Source organism: Microcaecilia unicolor, chromosome 4 (genome assembly GCF_901765095.1).
Source record: "Microcaecilia unicolor chromosome 4, aMicUni1.1, whole genome shotgun sequence".
Classification (NCBI taxonomy): domain Eukaryota; kingdom Metazoa; phylum Chordata; class Amphibia; order Gymnophiona; family Siphonopidae; genus Microcaecilia; species Microcaecilia unicolor.
The window spans coordinates 14,119,370-14,136,850 of record NC_044034.1 but is presented as its reverse complement, the minus strand read 5'-3'; the positions used below and the strand labels follow the sequence as shown (position 1 = coordinate 14,136,850).

At 43.0% G+C, this 17,481-nt stretch overlaps 1 protein-coding gene across 3 annotated transcripts in view; it reads left to right on the top strand.

Annotated features, from left to right (window-relative positions):
* Positions 1–17,481, top strand: part of NUMA1 (nuclear mitotic apparatus protein 1) — a 213,694-nt gene that overhangs the window by 139,487 nt on the left and 56,726 nt on the right. For all 3 annotated transcript variants that reach the window (XM_030199975.1, XM_030199974.1, XM_030199976.1), the window contains exons 13-14: positions 621–743; positions 4,061–7,786. In XM_030199975.1, the coding sequence (XP_030055835.1) occupies positions 621–743; positions 4,061–7,786 (3,849 nt within the window). The remainder of the gene's footprint in view (positions 1–620; positions 744–4,060; positions 7,787–17,481) is intronic.

Genomic DNA, 17,481 nt, shown 5'->3' with positions numbered 1-17,481 from the left:
ATTTCAGTTACCTGTTATTTGTTTGCTGATTGCACCTTTTCTGTTCATTGTTCTAATTTTTCATGACAATAAACATTTTCAGTTTATTGCCTCTGCTTGTCTGGACTGACTAAGAATCCTGGTGGCTTGTGTGTTGGTTGTGTGAGTGCTTTCTAGGAACTGTGGGACCACTAGGAGTGTGGCCCCAGTGACCTGGAAATCACTGGTGATAACTTGAGAGAGGTGGTTGTGACCCAGTCGTTGGGAGGAGGGTTCTAGTGTAGAGCACAAGCGGCAGTTGCTGTTGGACCTGAGCTGTGCTGGGGATAGACCCTCTAAATGGCTGTGGGATAACCCCAGATGAGTGGCTAGGAATTTTGTGGTATGGACAATCGGGGAAACCACTATGGAAGATATAAAGGGGAATTAAGTGTGTAGACTTCAGCAATCTGTGATGCAAGTTTGTGATGGATTTCCCTCCTACCATGGCCTAGCTGAACCCTGCTTTGGGAGGAATAGTCACAGAATTCAAAACCTTATAGACCCTATTAAGAATGCCTAGAAGTTACATTGTATATTTAAACGACAAGATTAGCATGTGACGGAGGACTTTTTTTTTCACTTGTATCCTGTTTCCTCAGAAATGTTTGGAAGAGAAAATCCAGATACTTGAAGGGAAAATCTCACTGCTGGAGGAACAGCTAAAAGCAGTAACAGAGAGCTTAACACAGGAAAAGGGTGAAGTGATGGGAGACATCCTTCAGGTACTGTCACACAAGCCATACTAAATGTGTTCTTTTTCAATATGTGTAAGTTTTGCAAGACAGGAAGGAAAGATAAATCTGTATGGTTGTTGTCATATATGGTCCCACTGAATAATTCAAGAATCCAGTGCTGGAGCTTAGATAAGAATGGGTATAACTCCTGCAAAATGATTTTTAGGCCGATTTCCAAGCATGATACTTTTTCCCAGGAAAAATGCTGAAGCCTGCTTTTTTTTATTATGGTTATTATTAGTATTATCTTATAGAAGGGCTAATTTCCATATTACATATTTTATAATGGTGGTATTGTACTTAAAATTAAATCAGATGACATCATGGGAAAGAGGATGCTGCTTTTCTGAACACAGTTGAGTGAAATATGAGAAAGTCATCCTTATCTTTATCTGTACTGGAGAATAGCCATAAAACAAATCGGTGCTACTTGAGCTAACACAAACTATGCCAAAATGTATTCCCATTTGAATGTCAGAAAATTTAAGGTGTGGAAGAGACTCTTTCATAGCTAGTGCTCTCTTTTGAGATCACGTAAAGCAAACCACTAAGTGAATAACCAATACACATTCTGGTTCCCTACGTTTTCACTTGGTCTACCATTTTAACAATGAATACAGTAAGTTATCTGACTGTCAACCTGTTGTATTCTTGTGACCTTTTGGGGCAAAGGTGAACTTCACTTCTCTAACTGACATGAGAGTTTGGGTTAAATAGTAGTATATTAATCGTGCTTTCAAAAAAAAAAAAAAAAAAAAGCCTCGCTGTCATGAAAGGAAGAAGAAAATTAACTTGCTCTTTGGTCTTTTTTTTTAAGTCTAGGATCCATTTCTGAAATGCACAGATTGTGTTACATTATAGTTAACCTTGTTTGTATGCAAACATTGACAACACTATTTCATTTAGACTTATAAAGTGAGGAATATAAAATTATGCAGGGGTAAGTGCCTAGGTTGCAGTTTGTATCCAGCCTGTTGACTTGCTGACAGGCTGGAGGCAGAAGGACCAAGGTTTCATTCCCAGCTCAGATCTTCTGTTTCACAGTTTGGTTAAGACTGCAGATCCTATAGAGGCAACACTCGCAGGCCTTGGGAGGTAGCTCCAGCCATGCATATTGGTGACAGACAGTTGCCAGATCTAAGTTTTATGATTACAGGGCTCTAGAATAAGTTCTGTTGTATGGCCTCTGTCTGAGGACTGTCACTGTAATGACCAGACACCAGTGAGTTGAATGGAGATGCCAAATAAAGGGGAGAAATATCCATTTAGCTGCCAAAGATCCCAGCACCAGATCCTAGCCCTAGGACTGTCGGAGTTGGAAACTGAAGGATCGGGAGTAAACTGTTTTGCCCCTCCTCCTCCCAAGTATCTTTTTATTTTTTAAGTAGTTAGAATTGCCTTAAAATACCTTGATGGTCTGGTCTACTCTAAACCATTTGATTAAATTTAGTGCCATAAACAGGTTCTGTGTGAACAGTCTTGCAACCTGGTCACTTCCTCAAAAGATAATTTGAATAACAAAACCCCAAAAGATGACACTCAAGTTGCTGTTCAGTAATCATCACACAGACATTTTAGTTGTACATCTCCATTTTAATTTCAAACCAGTAGGTGCCATAGTTGCCCATCACCTACCCTGGCACTCACGTTTCATTTGTATCTTTTGAGGGAGAATATTTCTAGTTTTGTTTGCTTTGACAAAATTATTTTATATTTTCTCTGACTGCTTTGTTCCAGTTCTTTAGGCATCCAGCTCCATTGGTACCTGGCTTTACTTTGGCCACAAACCTATATTTTAATAAATTTATATTCTGCATTTTCCTAACTGAATAAAAACTAATTTCAGTCAGTAAATATATATTACATAAGCATTCTATATAATACAATACTTTCCTAACGTTTATTATACTCAATATTTTTTTCCATTTCATCCTTCTTTCCCCAATCTGGACCTGCCATCTCAACCACGGTTTTCTGGCTGACAGACATGGAGCATGATTGCTTACAGAAACTGGCACAATTTTATTTTTTTTAAATTTTTATTACATTTTACCCCGCGCTGTCCCGCTCAATGCGGCGGGCAATGGAGGGTTAAGTGACTTTCCCAGAGTCACAAGGAGCTGCCTGTGCCGGGAATTGAACTCAGTTCCTCAGTTCCCCAGGACCAAAGTCCAACACCCCAACCACTAGGCCACTCCTCCACTGTTGCTACTATTTGAGATTCCACTAGCAACATTCCATGTAGAAGTCGACCCTTGCAGATCACCAATGTGGCCGCGCAGGCTTCTGCTTCTGTGAGTGCAGGACGTCAGACTCACAGAAACAGAAGCCTGCGCAGCCTTCTAGATGGAATGTTGCTAGTGGAATAGCAATATTCCATGTAGAATCTCCAATAGTAGCAACATTCCATGTAGAATCTCCAACAGTAGCAACATTCCATGTAGAATCTCCAATAGTATCTATTTTATTTTTGTTACATTTGTACCCCGCGCTTTCCCACTCATGGCAGGCTCAATGCGGCTTACATGGGGCAATGGAGGGTTAAGTGACTTGCCCAGAGTCACAAGGAGCTGCCTGTGCCTGAAGTGGGAATCGAACTCAGTTCCTCAGGACCAAAGTCCACCACCCTAACCACTGGGCCACTCCTCCACTCCAGTTCAGTTTTGAACTAGAATATTGTGCTGCTCTTATGTGAAAGGCAGTATATAAAATGCTCATAGAAGGGGCTTCTTCAGTTCTAGAGGCTCTGAATGCCAGCTCTGCATCCTCCCCAATGCTGGACAGCCCAAGCAATATAAATTCAATTTGAAGCCAAACCTGGGTCTTCACGTAGTTCTAGACAGTGCTGTTGCTGGGTCCGCAGGCTGTTCCCATTTTTTGACTTACTAAAACAAAAAAATACTACAGTACAGTCTTGATTATCTGACCTTCAGTAATCCAACCGTCAAACATATTGACAGACCCTCCAGCGATGTCATCACATTTATTCTATTAAAAATCTTTGTTCTAGATCAATTTTTGAAAATCATGAACTCTATGCCTTTGTTTATGCAGTGTTTTCCGTATTATCTGACTTTTCAGTTATCTGAAAATAGGTTGGATAATCGAGACTGTACTGTAATTCCAAATTTAAGTGCATGAATAAACATGTTTAGCTAAATTCCTGATGCTAATTCTTTTCTGTCATGATATAAGAGGACCAGTCCATACTGCATTTAATAGGCTAATTTGCTTTTATTTCTAAACTATAAAATTTTGAAATATTCCAAAGATCTTAATAAACTCGTGATTTCTTTCCTGCTCAGCTTGAATCTTTAAAACAAGAAGTGGCTGAACTCACTGCAAAAGTAGCAGAACTGCAAGTGAGGATTTCTCAGCTGGAAAGAGAGAAACACCTCATCCAGGAAGAGTACAGCTCTGAAAAGAGCAAATTTGAAAGGGAAAAATGCCAACTTACAGATCTTATCACAGATCTGCAGACTTCACTTTCAGAGATAACCATCCAGAAAGAAAAGCTACAGCAAGATTCTCAAGTACAGGAAGAACATCTGACTGCCCAGATAAACACCTTGAACCTTGAGATATCTAAGCTGAATGACTTCCTTGTACAAAAGAATAAGGAGCTGGAGAATCTGCATTGCCAGGTAGAAGAGGAAAGAACCCAGAAGGGGCAGTTGCTAGAAGACCTTAAAAAGCAAGAAGAGTCTTCCAGGGAAACCATCCAGAGTCTCAACTTTCAATTGAGCAATCTTGCTAGTGCATTAAAGCAGAAGGATGAACATCAAGGGGAGCTCATACAACAGATGGAAAGCGAGATTCAGCAGATAGCAGTACTGACAGAACAACACAAAAAGGCTGCCAATGAACGAGACTCTGCTTTGACGCTATATGAAGAATATAAGAAAGGAAAAGAAACAGAAATGAGTTCATTGACCCAGCAGGTCTTAAATTTGGAGAAAGTCCGAGAAACCTTACAAGTGGCTATAAAAGATTTAAAGAGAGAAAAGGCAGAATTAACCCAGAAGGTCCAAGAGCTGGATGCTACAATTCTTGACCTAATTGCAAAATGTCAGAACCTAGAGTCTGAAAATGATACACAAACTAAATGTCATTCAAAAACAGTTGATTCACTAAATGTGCAACTCCAGGAGTTAAAGCTGCATTTGAAAGAACATCAGCAAAAACTGGCTGACAAAGAGATACTGACTGAAGAAAATGCCCGGCTTAAAGATCAGCTCTTATCATTGGAAGAAACCCTCAAACACCTTCAAGAGCTCTTGGAGAATGAGAAGAAGAGGTATTCCAAAACTCTTGAAGGTGGCGGTAAGAAGGTGTTGGAACTGGAGCAAGAACTGCAGAATTTAACCAAACATAGAGATCAAGCTTTGCAAGAGCTCACTAAAGAAAAAGCAAATACTGAAAAGATTGAAGCTCTGAAGAAGCAGCTTGAGGAAGGACACCAAGTTAAACTAGAAAAGCTGCACCATGAGTTGTCTCAGCTGTCTGCTGTGATCAGACAAAAAGAAGACGAGCAAGAGAAACTGACCAGTGAAGTAGATTCTTGGCGCAAACAGTGTGAAGATGCTCAGCATGGGAAGGCTCAAGGTTGCTCACAGTTGGAAGAAACCATCAGGACACTGAAAGAAGCCCACAGCCAAGTGTTGCAGCAACTGCAGGCAGAACAAGCCAAGGTGGCAGAACTTGATGTGCATACAAAAGAGACTGCTTCTGAACAACAGGAAAAACTGTCGCTTCTGGAAGCTGATCTTTCCAATGCACTTGCTCTAGTTAAGGAGAAAGAGTCTGAAGAGAAAAAGCTCCTGGATCTTGTTGAATCTTTGCAGAAGAAACTTGAATTAGCTCACCAAGGAGATTCTAAGCATATTTCTCAGTTAGAGATGGAGCTGAGTAAGGTGACAGAGAATCTTAATTTAATCACAAAAGAGCTTGCTGAAGAAAAAGTCAAGAAAACAGAGCTTGAAGCCACTGTGAAGAATTTTGGAGAAAATAAATCTGAAATAATGACTAACTTAGAGTGCAGCCTGTCAAACACAATGTCGTCACTTAAAGAAAAAGAGCGGGAGGCAGAAAAACTGAGCGGTGAGCTTCAGGAGTTACAGAAGAGATTAAAAGAGAGACAGCACAATTATAATCAAGAGCTGGCCCTCAAAAATGATGAGCTCCAGCAACTGATGGCAGAAAAGGAACAAACAAAGGCAGATCTTAAAGCAGAGAAACTAACCAAGGCAGAAGTGCAGAAGTCGATGAATGACCATAAAGAAAATCTCCATGCCCTGCAGAAAAAGTTGTCCCAGTCTCTTGAACTGTTAAAACAGAAGGAAGAGGAAATAAATAGGTTGCTTAGAGAAGGAGCTTCAAAACAAGAAGAAATAACAGTTCAGCAGCAGACTATTGGTCAACTGCAAGAAAACATGGCAACCATAGAAGGGCTTAAGGAACAAATAGCTAAACAGAATAATGAAATACAATGTTATACTGAAACAGTAACTGTAGGAAAAACCAAGATAAGTGAGTTGAAGTCTGTGCTGCAGGTCAAGGAGAAAGAAATTAAGCATCTGGAGCAGAAGATTCAACTTGGAGGACAGGAGACAGTATCTATGCGAGACCGCCATCAGGAAAAAATCCAAGAAATCAACACTCTTCGTTCCAAAATGGAAGAATTGCAGCAGAAGTGCAAAGAGCAGCACAAGGCTATTACTAGTTTGCAAAAGGAAGCAGAAGCAGCTAAACTGGTTGCCTCAGAGAAGACCTTGGCTTCAGATCACCTCCAAGAGAGTCTTCACACTCTTGAAACAGAAGTCCTTCAGCACAAGGAGAAGACCTCAGAATTACAAAAGATACTTGAGAGTTCCAGGTTAACCCATTCTGAGCAAAAGAGTACCATAGAGACTCTGAGGAGAGAGCTGATGGAGAAAGGGAAAGAATTAGAGTTCAGTAAAAGGACTGTTGCTACTGTAGGGGAAGAGTTGTCTTCCATGCGAGCTCAGGCTTTGGAGAAGGATAAATCATCAGGTAGCTGGAAAGAACAACTAAATATTTACCGGCAAGAAATAGAAAAAAAGAACCGGCTGATTAGTAACTTTGAGCAAGAAATGTCCAACTTACATGTGAAGATTGCAGAGAGAGACAGAGAGCGTGCGGACCTTAAGCTTTTTGTTACTAGAGAATCTGAAAAAAACAAAGTACTGGAAGAAAAGATGAAAATGTTTCAGGCAGAAGTGGCCAGCTCTGCTTCACAAGCAATGGAGAAAAGTTGGGCAACAGAGATGCTAAAAACTGAAGTGCAAAATTTCCAAGAAGAAACTGCAAAACAGAGGATAACTATTGAAGAACTGAAAAAAGAACTCAACACCCAAAAGGAGCTGAAAATAAATTTTCATCAAGAAATCAAGACTTGGCAAGAGAAATGCGCCAAGAAAGAAGAACTTTCATCATCTGTTCAACGAGAGCTTGCAAATGCCCAGGCTTTAATTAGGGAGCTAATGGTGGTGAAAAGCCTTCACCAGGAACAACAGGCATCCCGATCCTTAATAGAAAGCAAGCACCAAAAGGAACTAGAGCAATGTCAGAAAATAGAAGATACATTAAAAAGTGAGCTTGAGAGAGCCAAGTTAGAGCTGAGTGAACTCCATTCTTTAAAAGAGAGATGCTCCCAGCAGGAGGACTTGGTGAAGAGTCTGCAGACTACCAATGCTAACTATGACTTGCAATTGTCAGAACTCAAAGAAGCCAACATCCGACTTGTAGACGAGAACCAGAACCTATGTGAGCAGTCTAACCAAGGTTCAAAGAAGTTTGAAGGTGAACTGACCAAGTGCAAGGAAATGCATGCCCAGGAACTAGAAGCGCTCAAGTTGGAACAAGAGAAGCTGATTTCTGACCGAAAGGGGGAGGTGGAGGATATAACTAAGAAACTAGAAGTGGTAACTAATAAATATGAGAATGCCAAAGTAAAAGTTCTTGAAGAAAGGCAGAAGTTCCATGAAGAAAGGCACAAACTTGTTTCTCAGGTATGTTTCTTTTATCTTGCCTACTTTTTATTTCTGTTTTCATGGAACCTGAAAGAGAGAGAGGAGAAATAGCTAGAGAGCCCCAAGTCGCTAGAATATTTAGTTATAATTTCCATGCAAAACATTATTTTTAGTCTTGTTTGTATCATTACACGGCTATAAAAAAATTTTTTAAAGCACTTTGTACATGATAAAATCCTGAGAGGTGCGAGTATTTCACTGTTTTCATGGTGCCCTTCCTGGAGCACCTTATAGGACAGGTGATTGCTGTTAGCAACCAGAGGGACTCTGTGATTGTGCTGCTGCTATTTGTGTGGTACTGAGCATTATCACTGCTTCTTGGGGGCATATGTACCATTTGTGGTATTTTTTTGTTGTCCTTGGATATTTTGTTTGGGATCTGCTTTCTTCTGTATCAGTTTGGTCCAGATCTTAACAGCACCTTATAAGAACTAGCAAAGTGACGCAGAACTAAAGACAGGTTAGATACAGTGGATAAAAGAAACTGGGACATGGCATAGGAAAATAAAATAGGAACATGACATTAGTTTTAAACCAACCATTTTTGCTGTTTAGCTTTAACTGTAATGAATACTTTGATAGAGCAGGTTAATTCTTTTGAGGCCAGACTGCAGGTGTCTGTTTGTGTAGAATGGTGAGGGAAGAAGATGGATGTGATGCTTGTGCTTTGTATTCCTTAAATTATGTGTACTGTATATCCTTGAATATAAGCCTATGTGAGTATAAGCTGAGTTAAGTTTTCTCCTGAAAAAGGGGGGAACCAGTATAAGCTGGGGGAGGAGGGTATAGTGTAAGGGAACACTTTTGTGAGGACAACATTGTCCCCCTCCCCAGCCTTCACCCATATTCTCTCCCCTTCCCTCCTTGTTTACCTCTACAGCAGTTTCTGGATATTTTTTTCTCCTTCCTCAGTGCAACATCAGTCCTTGTCTTCCTCTGCATAGCCGAGCTCTGCAGATACTTGAGCCACGTTGTGCAGGACGTTGGGGAAATCTTGCTCTGCAGAGCCTGGCTATGCAGGGGAAGACAAGGACTTTGATGCTGCACCGAGGAAGGAGAAAACAGTTCTGGAGCCCAAGTCCTGCTGTAGAGGTAAACACGGGGGGGGGGGGGGGGGGGGGGGGTCTGAGTTTAAAAAAAAAAAAAAAAAAAGATCAGGTGGTGTTACCATGCTGATTTGACTATAAGCCAAGACCCCAATTTTTTTTTTTTTTTTGGGGGGGGGGGGGGGGGGGGCAAAAGTCTTGGCTTATAATCAAGTATATACTGTAATTTTAATTTGGAAAATGTTTTTTTAAAATAACAAGAATTGCAAAAAATAAGAGTGAAAACATTTTGCATATCCATCTTTACTCCTACCATTTGGCCTTTTCTGTAAAGGTCACTATTCTATAATTGTTTTGTGTGTATAAAAATGGGAGAATTATCAGAAAAACTTGCATTATGTATTAGAGCTGTTCACCCTTAGGACATTAGTTTTCAAATCATATGTGCAGCCTAAAAGCATCATTCATAAGAAGGGTGTCCATCTTGCAGCTTTACTCGTATGCATATTATAACATTTTATAAACATCTCACAACTTCTCAATTTCTTAACAATTTATCAAACATAAAACACAACTGTGTTGAATGGTGCAATTTATTTTTTTCAGATGGCACCACAGAATTGTATTTATGTTCAAACATTGACTCTGTGCTGAGCGTTTTGAAAGTCTTGCATCAGGGTCCCAAGGAAATAACTCCGTGTCCTAAATGTAAAGCATTGTATTGCGCAATATCTGTCAAAAAATGCACTATATTGTCACAGTGCGTCCATTGGCATCTTTATTTCCTCCCTCTATGACAAGAGAAAACTGGGGAAAAAATTAATAAAACGAGCACAAAACTCATGTCATGGTTAATAAACCCATAATAGAATCATTCTGATCTTATAACAAAGTAATCTCATGGCAACAATTCACTGTTAAAATGTTCTACTTTGTTATGAATTGCTGCCATGAGATAATTTTGTGGAAGATCAGAATGATTCTATTTGCTTTTTACACTGTGGAATAAGTTTAGTGCTTGTTTTCATAATGATGTTTTTTTTCAATTTTCTGATGCCATTATAATGGAAGGAAAGAAATAGCAGTGGAAGCTTTGTGGAGTTTTAACCCATTTATGTGAAGAATTCATTGGAGAGTGATGCTTTTATCTTTGAACATGGAGAGTTATTTCCCCAGATCCCTGACACAGGAACTTCATGTAACTTGGCACTGAGTCAGCTTTTGAAGTACAAATTTGTGTTTCCATTATAGTTTTTTTTTTTTTTTTAAGCTTTCATTGCAGCTGTGTTTTAAGTTTAAAGAATTGTTAAGATAATGTGAGGCAAGTTGTGAGATGCACATACAATTTATATATGCACATGAGTAAAGATGCACTACTTTCTTCTGGATGTTTCTACGATTTGTGACAACTACGCAGCCTCTCCCTTATATTAAGAAGGCAAATCTTGTCTTAGTTGTGCGTGACTGGATCACTGTAATGTACTCTGCAATGGTCTGGCTACAAAGGGTTTGCATCATCTCCAATTGATTCAGGATGCTGGAGCAAGACTTATGGATGATTGTAAACAACGTGACCACATCACACCATTTTTGCAAGAACTTCATTGGGTACCAGTACAATATGGGGCTATATTTAAAACTCTGATCTTCGAGGCCCTTAAAGGAAATGGCCTCTAGTACTTGAATAAGATCTCTCTACACGCACTAAAGTCCTCCCAAGCAGTATCCGTAACCACACACTCTTTGAATATTACACAACATGATACCTGCAAGTGAGCATTTTCTCTCTCTGGTATTCCTTAGCGTCCCTCTGGACCCCAATAAGAGCCCCTTCTAAGTATTCTCAGTCTCCAGCAGGTGGAAGGTGGCGAGCCCTTCAGTCTCGTTATTTTAGGCTTTCTTTTTCTCTTATTCTATGGTTAAATAGCTGATGTTTCTTTAAAAAGCAAAGTTTCCCGGTGTAGTTCCTTGTTAAGTGGATTTTCTGTGCCTCCGGGGTCTTTACCTGACTGTGGAGGCTGAGGCTTGTGGGGGTCTCTGTCAGCCTTGGGAGTGTCAAACTCAGGTGGCTGGGTCCCTCCCCCCCAAGCCCTCCTTATTGCAGCAAGCTGAGCTGCTTAGTATTATTTCTAATGCCTCAGTCTCTTCAGGGGATGGGCCGTAAAGGCAGGTAGAGGCAGCCGCTTTAAAAAAATAAATAAAACACCTCAACAGCTGATTGTTACAAGGACTTTGGCTACGAGGTTAGTCAGCGGATGCGGCGTCTAAGTCTACGCTTAGTAGAGTTCCCTTTCGGGGTTCTCTGGTGAAGAGTTGGACAAGTCAGTCCTCAGTCTGGGAGATACTAAGGTTCCGTACTACTGGAGGACCGTCCTCAGGTTTCTTGGCGCTGTATATTTTTGAGTCATGGTTGGGGACATGACTTTCGTCGTTTTATACCAGGTAGAGCAGCTTCAGTACAGCGGTCCCGGTTCTTTCAGAGGAATTGGTGCTTTCTAGGAGCTCGCAGATGGGGCAGAGACACAGCAGCCTATTTCCAGTCTGCCACTTGTCATGCACAATGAAGGTTTCCAGGCCCAACCTCCGATCAGTGGGTACTAGAGGTTATTTGAGAAGAGTAAGCCTTAGAATTTGGCCATCATCTTCTGGATGCTTTCCTAGAGCCTCCCTGCCGATCTCGTCTCAAGGTGGGCGTGGTCAGGATACTCTGAAAAGGATTCTCGACGTTCAGGCTTTTTGTCCAGTTCCCTCTTCAGAGCTCAGGCATTTCATTTACTTTGTCATTCCAAAGAAAGAGGGATCTTTCAGACCGATTCTGGACCTCAGAGCGGTCAATCGGGCTCTTTGAATATCCACTTTTCGTATGGATACTCTTCCCTTGGTCATAGTACCGGTTCGGGCTGGAGAGTTTTTGACTGCACTAGATGATACAAAGGCCTATCTGCACATTTCAATTCGGCCCATGCATCAACATTTTCTGCGCTTTGCAGTGTAGGGCAAACATCAGTTTTGGTTGTTACCCTTCAGCCTCGCAACAGCCCCTCACATGTTTACAAAGGTTATGGTGGGTTACCCATTCACTGGGTAAATCTCTCTTATCTGCATCCTTCTCCTCCACCGCTAACTCTAGACTCGTTCCTTTTATCTTGCTGCACCATATGCCTGGAATAGACTTCCTGAGCCGGTACGTCAAGCTCCATCTCTGTCTTCAAATCTAAGCTAAAAGCCCACCTTTTTGATGCTGCTTTTAACTCCTAGCCCTTATTCACTTGTTCAGAACCCTTATTTTATCATCCTCACTTTAATATTCCCTTATCTCTTGTTTGTCCTGTTTGTCTTAATTAGATTGTAAGCTCTGTCGAGCAGGGACTGTCTCTTCATGTTCAAGTGTACAGCGCTGCATACATCTAGTAGCACTTTAGAAATAAGTAATAGTAGTAGAGGCAGCGGCTCTTAGGAAGGAGAGGGAATCCTAGTTCATCCTTACCTGGACGATTGGCTGATCAGAGCAAAGTCGTACCAAGAGAGTGTGCAAGTTTTGGATTTGTATGGTTCATTGCTGCAATCACATGGTTGGGTGGTCAACTCGCAGAAGAGTCATTTGCAGCCATCTCAGTTGCTGGATTATCTGGGAGTGTGCTTCGACACTCTGTGGGGTTGAGTATTTCTTATACAGACCGGAATGCTCAAGTTACAAGTGCTGATTCAACAGTTTCTGCAGAGATTGGTGCCTTGTGCAAGGGACTGTATTCAAGTGTTAGGCTCAATGGTGGCGATGATAGTGGTGGTGCTGGGGGCCAGATCACACATGAGATCTCTGCAGAAGTCCCTGCTTTCCAGGTGGTCACCGCAGAGGGATTTCCCTACAGAGAAAATGCCACTGCCAGCGAAGGAGCGTTGCAGTCTCCGCTGGTTGCTGTGGACGTCCAGCCTCTCCAAGTGGATGCCTGTGAATCTGCTGCGATGGATAGTAGTCACGACAGATGCCAGCTTAAAGGGCTGGGGAGTGCATTGTCAGGGACAATATGCACAGGGTCTTTGGTCTCAGGGGGAGACCTCCTGTTAGATCAGTCTCTTGGAAATCAGAGTGATTTGGCTGGCGCAACAAGCGTTTTGTCCTCTGCTGAACGGTGAATCAGTTCGCATCATGTTGGAATTGAAGCGGTGCAAAGGAAAGCTACGAGAATGGTATGGGATTTGTGTCACAAGACGTATGAGGAGAGACTTGCGGACCTGAACATGTATACTCTGGAGGAAAGGAGAAACAGAGGTGATATGATACAGACGTTCAAATATTTGAAAGGGATTAATCCGCAAACGAATCTTTTCCGGAGATGCAAGGCGGTAGAACGAGAGGACATGAAATGAGATTGAAGGGGGGCAGACTCAGGAAAAATGTCAGGAAGTACTTTTTCACGGAGAGAGTGGTGGATACTTGGAATGCCCTCCCGCGGGAGGTGGTGGAGATGAAAACGGTAACGGAATTCAAACATGCGTGGGATAAACATAAAGGAATCCTGTTCAGAAGGAATGTATCCTTGGGAGCTTAGCCACATAAAAGGTGGCAGAGTCAGTGGTGGGAGGCGGGGATAGTGCTGGGCAGACTTATACAGTCTGTGCCAGAGCTGGTGGTGGGAGGAGGGACTGGTAGTTGGGAGGCGGGGATAGTGCTGGGCAGACTTATATGGTCTATGCCAGAGCTGGTGGTAGGAGACGGGGCTGGTGGTTGGGAGGCGGGGATAGTGCTGGCCAGACTTATACGGTCTGTGCCCTGAAGAGGACAGGTACAAATAAAAAGTAGCACATATGAATTTATCTTGTTGGGCAGACTGGATGGGACCGTGCAGGTCTTTTTCTGCCGTCATCTACTATGTTACTATGTAACGCCACGGCAGTGGCCTATGTCAATCAGCAAGGAAGGACAGAGAGTCACCAGTTAGAGCAGGAAACAGCTCAGCACATGAGTTGGGCGGAATTGCATCTGGTTGCTCTTTCAGCGGCCCATGTAGTGGTGGCAGAGAATGTTTAGGTAGACTTCTTCAGTCGCAACACTCTGGATCCCGCGGGCTCTCAGCGATGTAGCATTTCAGCAGTTGTAGAGTGCTGTGGTCTTCCGGTCATGGATTTCTTCGCCTCTGCATTGAGTGCGAAGGTGCCGCTATACTTCAGTCACCTAAAGGATCTGAAGGCGCAGGGGTAGATGCTTTTCTTCAGCCTTGGCTGGCAGGTCTTCTGTATGCATTTCCCCTGTGGCCTCTAATAGGCCATCTAGTTCAGAAGATAGAGACACACAGAGGTCGTGTGATCTTAATGACGCCAGATTGGCCTCACAGGCCTTGGTATGCCATATTATTGTATCCTTCTTCTTGATGGCTCTCCTCTCAAGTTTCCAGAGGCTCTTGGTCCAGGGCCTGGTGGCTCATCCAGACCCCAGTCGATTTTGTCTCAATGCTTGGCTGTTGAGCGTGCTTGGTTGACAAAGAGAGGTTACTAGGCAAGCGTGGTGGCCACGATTCTTCTGTCTCAGCGTAGACCTACTTCTCTTAATTATATCAGGACTTGGAGAGTGTTTGAGGTGTGGTGTGATGATTTGAACATCTCTTCCTTTTCAACTTCGGTGGCACAGGTCCTGGAGTTTTTACAATGAGGTTTTGACAAAGGCTTTGCATTGGCTTTGCTTAAGTAACAAATTGCGGGCTTGTCCTGTTTTCAGGGATGCGTTCAGGGGAAGGCCCTAGCTTCCCATCTGGATATTGCTTGGGTTTGACATTATTATTATTATTTTTTAATTATTATTACATTTGTACCCCGCGCTTTCCCACATAATGCAGGCTCAATGTGGCTTACATAGTAATTTGAAATACAAAGTTAATAGAATTTTAATAAAACAGTAGTAGAACAATATAAAGTTGGGCTTAGTAGTGTATGATAAGTTGAGCTAGATAATATATGACTAGGATAAAAGAGGGTAGACAGGATAGGATAGTGTAATTTGGGAGAAAGGGTAAGGAGGGATAAAATTAAGGAGTTGGAAAGAGAAGGACATGGGGTGGAACTCGTACATCCTCCCGGACAATTTTTCCGTTGTAGGACTTAATTTGGTTCTCTCGAAGTCACCCTTTGAGCCTTTGGTGTGTTGTACTTTGAAGGATTTGACACTCAAGGTGGTATTTTTTGTGGCTATTGCCTCGGCTAGGAGGGTGTCAGAGTTGCAGACTTTTTTTTTTTTGTTACATTTGTACCCCGCGCTTTTCCACTCATGGCAGGCTCAATGCGGCTTACATGGGGCAATGGAGGGTTATTTGACTTGCCCAGAGTCACAAGGAGCTGCCTGTGCCTGAAGCGGGAATCAAACTTAGTTCCTCAGTTCCCCAGGACCAAAGTCCACCACCCAAACCACTAGGCCACTCCTCCACTTGTCAGTCTTCGTTTTTAGAATTTGCCAAAGACTGAGTAGTGTTGCGTCCCGTTCCTTGTTTTTCTCACTAAGGTTTTATCACTGTTTCATTTGTCTCAATTGGTAGTTTTGCCTGTGCTCCGTTTTTCCTCCGGTTCGGAGGATCAGCATCACTTGAAGTGTCTTGACGTCAGGAGAGTCCTGAAGCACTATTTGAAGTCTATGGAGGAATTTCAGCAGAATCCTTCTGGCTTTGACTGTCGCTTTTTCTACCTTACTACCTTAAGATCATCAGACACTATCACCCCCAAGTTCCATTCTTTCATTCACAGAAGCACTTCATCCCTGTATTGTACTGTTCCCTTGGATTTTTGTAACCCAAGTGCATGATCCTGCATTTCTTAGCATTAAATTAATTTTAGTTGCCGCGCTAGATTCTTCCTCATGCTATCTACACCCTCCGGGGTGTCTATCCTATTACAGAGTTTAGTATCATCCGCAAAGAGACAAACCTTACTAGATGGTCCTTCTGCAATATCACTCACAAAGATATTAAAGAGAGCCGGCCCAAGGACTGATCCCTCTGGCATACCGCTGATAACCTCTCTTTCCTCGGAGCAAGCTCCATTTACACTACCCTCTTGTTTCCTTCCATTCAACCAGTTTTTATCCCAGGTAGTCACTTTAAGTCCCATACTGAGGACACTCAGTTTATTTATCAGTTGCCTGTGCTGAACAGTTTCAAAGGCTTTGCTAAAATCCAAGTATGCCACATCCAGCACCCCTCCTATGTCCAACTGTTTGGTCATCCAGTCAAAGAAATCAATCAGATTTGTCTGACATGATCTGTCTCTAGTGAAACCATGCTGCCTTTGGTCCTGCAGTCCATTTGATTTGAGAAACCTGATAATCCTCCACTTTAGAAGCTTTTCCATTAGTTTACTCACCACTGAGGTCAGACTGACAGGTCTGTAATGCCCAACCTCCTTACTTCCACTCTTGTGTAGAGGGACCACATCCCCTCTTCTCCAGTCCTCCAGGACCACTCCAAACTCTAAGGAAGCACTGAAGAGCTCAGTGGAGCCGCTAGAACTTCTCAGAGTTCCTTGAGTACCCTTGGATGTATCCCATCAGGCCCCATCACTTTGTCTACTTTTAGTTTAGCTAGCTCCTCACGAACACAGTCTTCTGAAAATCAGACCTGGTCTACCATACATCCATCCCCGTTAGCATTTGTTTTGTGCGGTCCTACACCCTTTCATCCGTGAACACAAAAATTTTGTTAAGCAGTTCAGCTTTATCCTTACCCAGCTTCAACATATTCCTCCCCCTCAGCTTTGAGCCTCACAGTGCTATTTTGTCACTTCCTCCTGTCATTTATATATCTGAAAAATGTCTTGTCCTACTGTGTGTTTTTTTCCATTTGGCTCTTCACTTTCCTAACAGCTTTCCCAGCTTCTCTTAGCATTTCCAGGTATTTTAGCCTGCCTTCCTCTTTCTGAGTTGTCTTGTAACATCTGAAGGCTAACCTTCTTTCCCTTACCTTTTCAGCTACTACATTTGAGAACCAGAGCGGCCTTCTCTTCCTCTTACTTTTATGCAGTTTTTTTTACATAAAGGTTTGCAGTCTTTAAAATAGATCCTTTCGGTGGTTTTGTTCTACTTTTATTACGTACTAGCCGTTGAGCCCGTATAAACGGGCTAGTTTTGGAATGGGGGGGGGGGGGTTCCGAGGCCCCCCCCCCCCCCCCCGAGGTCGCCGCTGCTCCGCCCCCCCCCCCCCCCCCCGGCCCGAGCACTGTCTGTTATTGAACTTACATCGCACCATGCAGACGCAGCAGGCACATCAGCAAAGCTGCCATCGGGACGGGCTTCCTTCTCTGCCTGTGTCCCGTCCTCGTGTGACGTAACGCGGCGAGGGCGGGACACAGGCAGAGAAGGAAGCCCGTCCCGATGTCAGCTTTGCTGATGTGCCTGCTGTGTCTGCGTGGTGCGATGTAAGTTCAATAAGAAAGACAGTGCTCGGGCCGGGTGGAGGGGCGGCAGTGGTGGCGACTCCGGGTGGGGGGAGCGGTAGCAGTGACCTCGGGGGGGGGGGGGGAGGGGGGGGGCGGAGCGGTTGCGAGTACGTCTGCGGCATGTGCAGTAGAGACTTCCCGCTCTGTCCCGCCCCCCTCATCACGTGTTGATGCAGGGGCGGGGCAGAGAGGGAAGTCTCTACTGCGCATTTG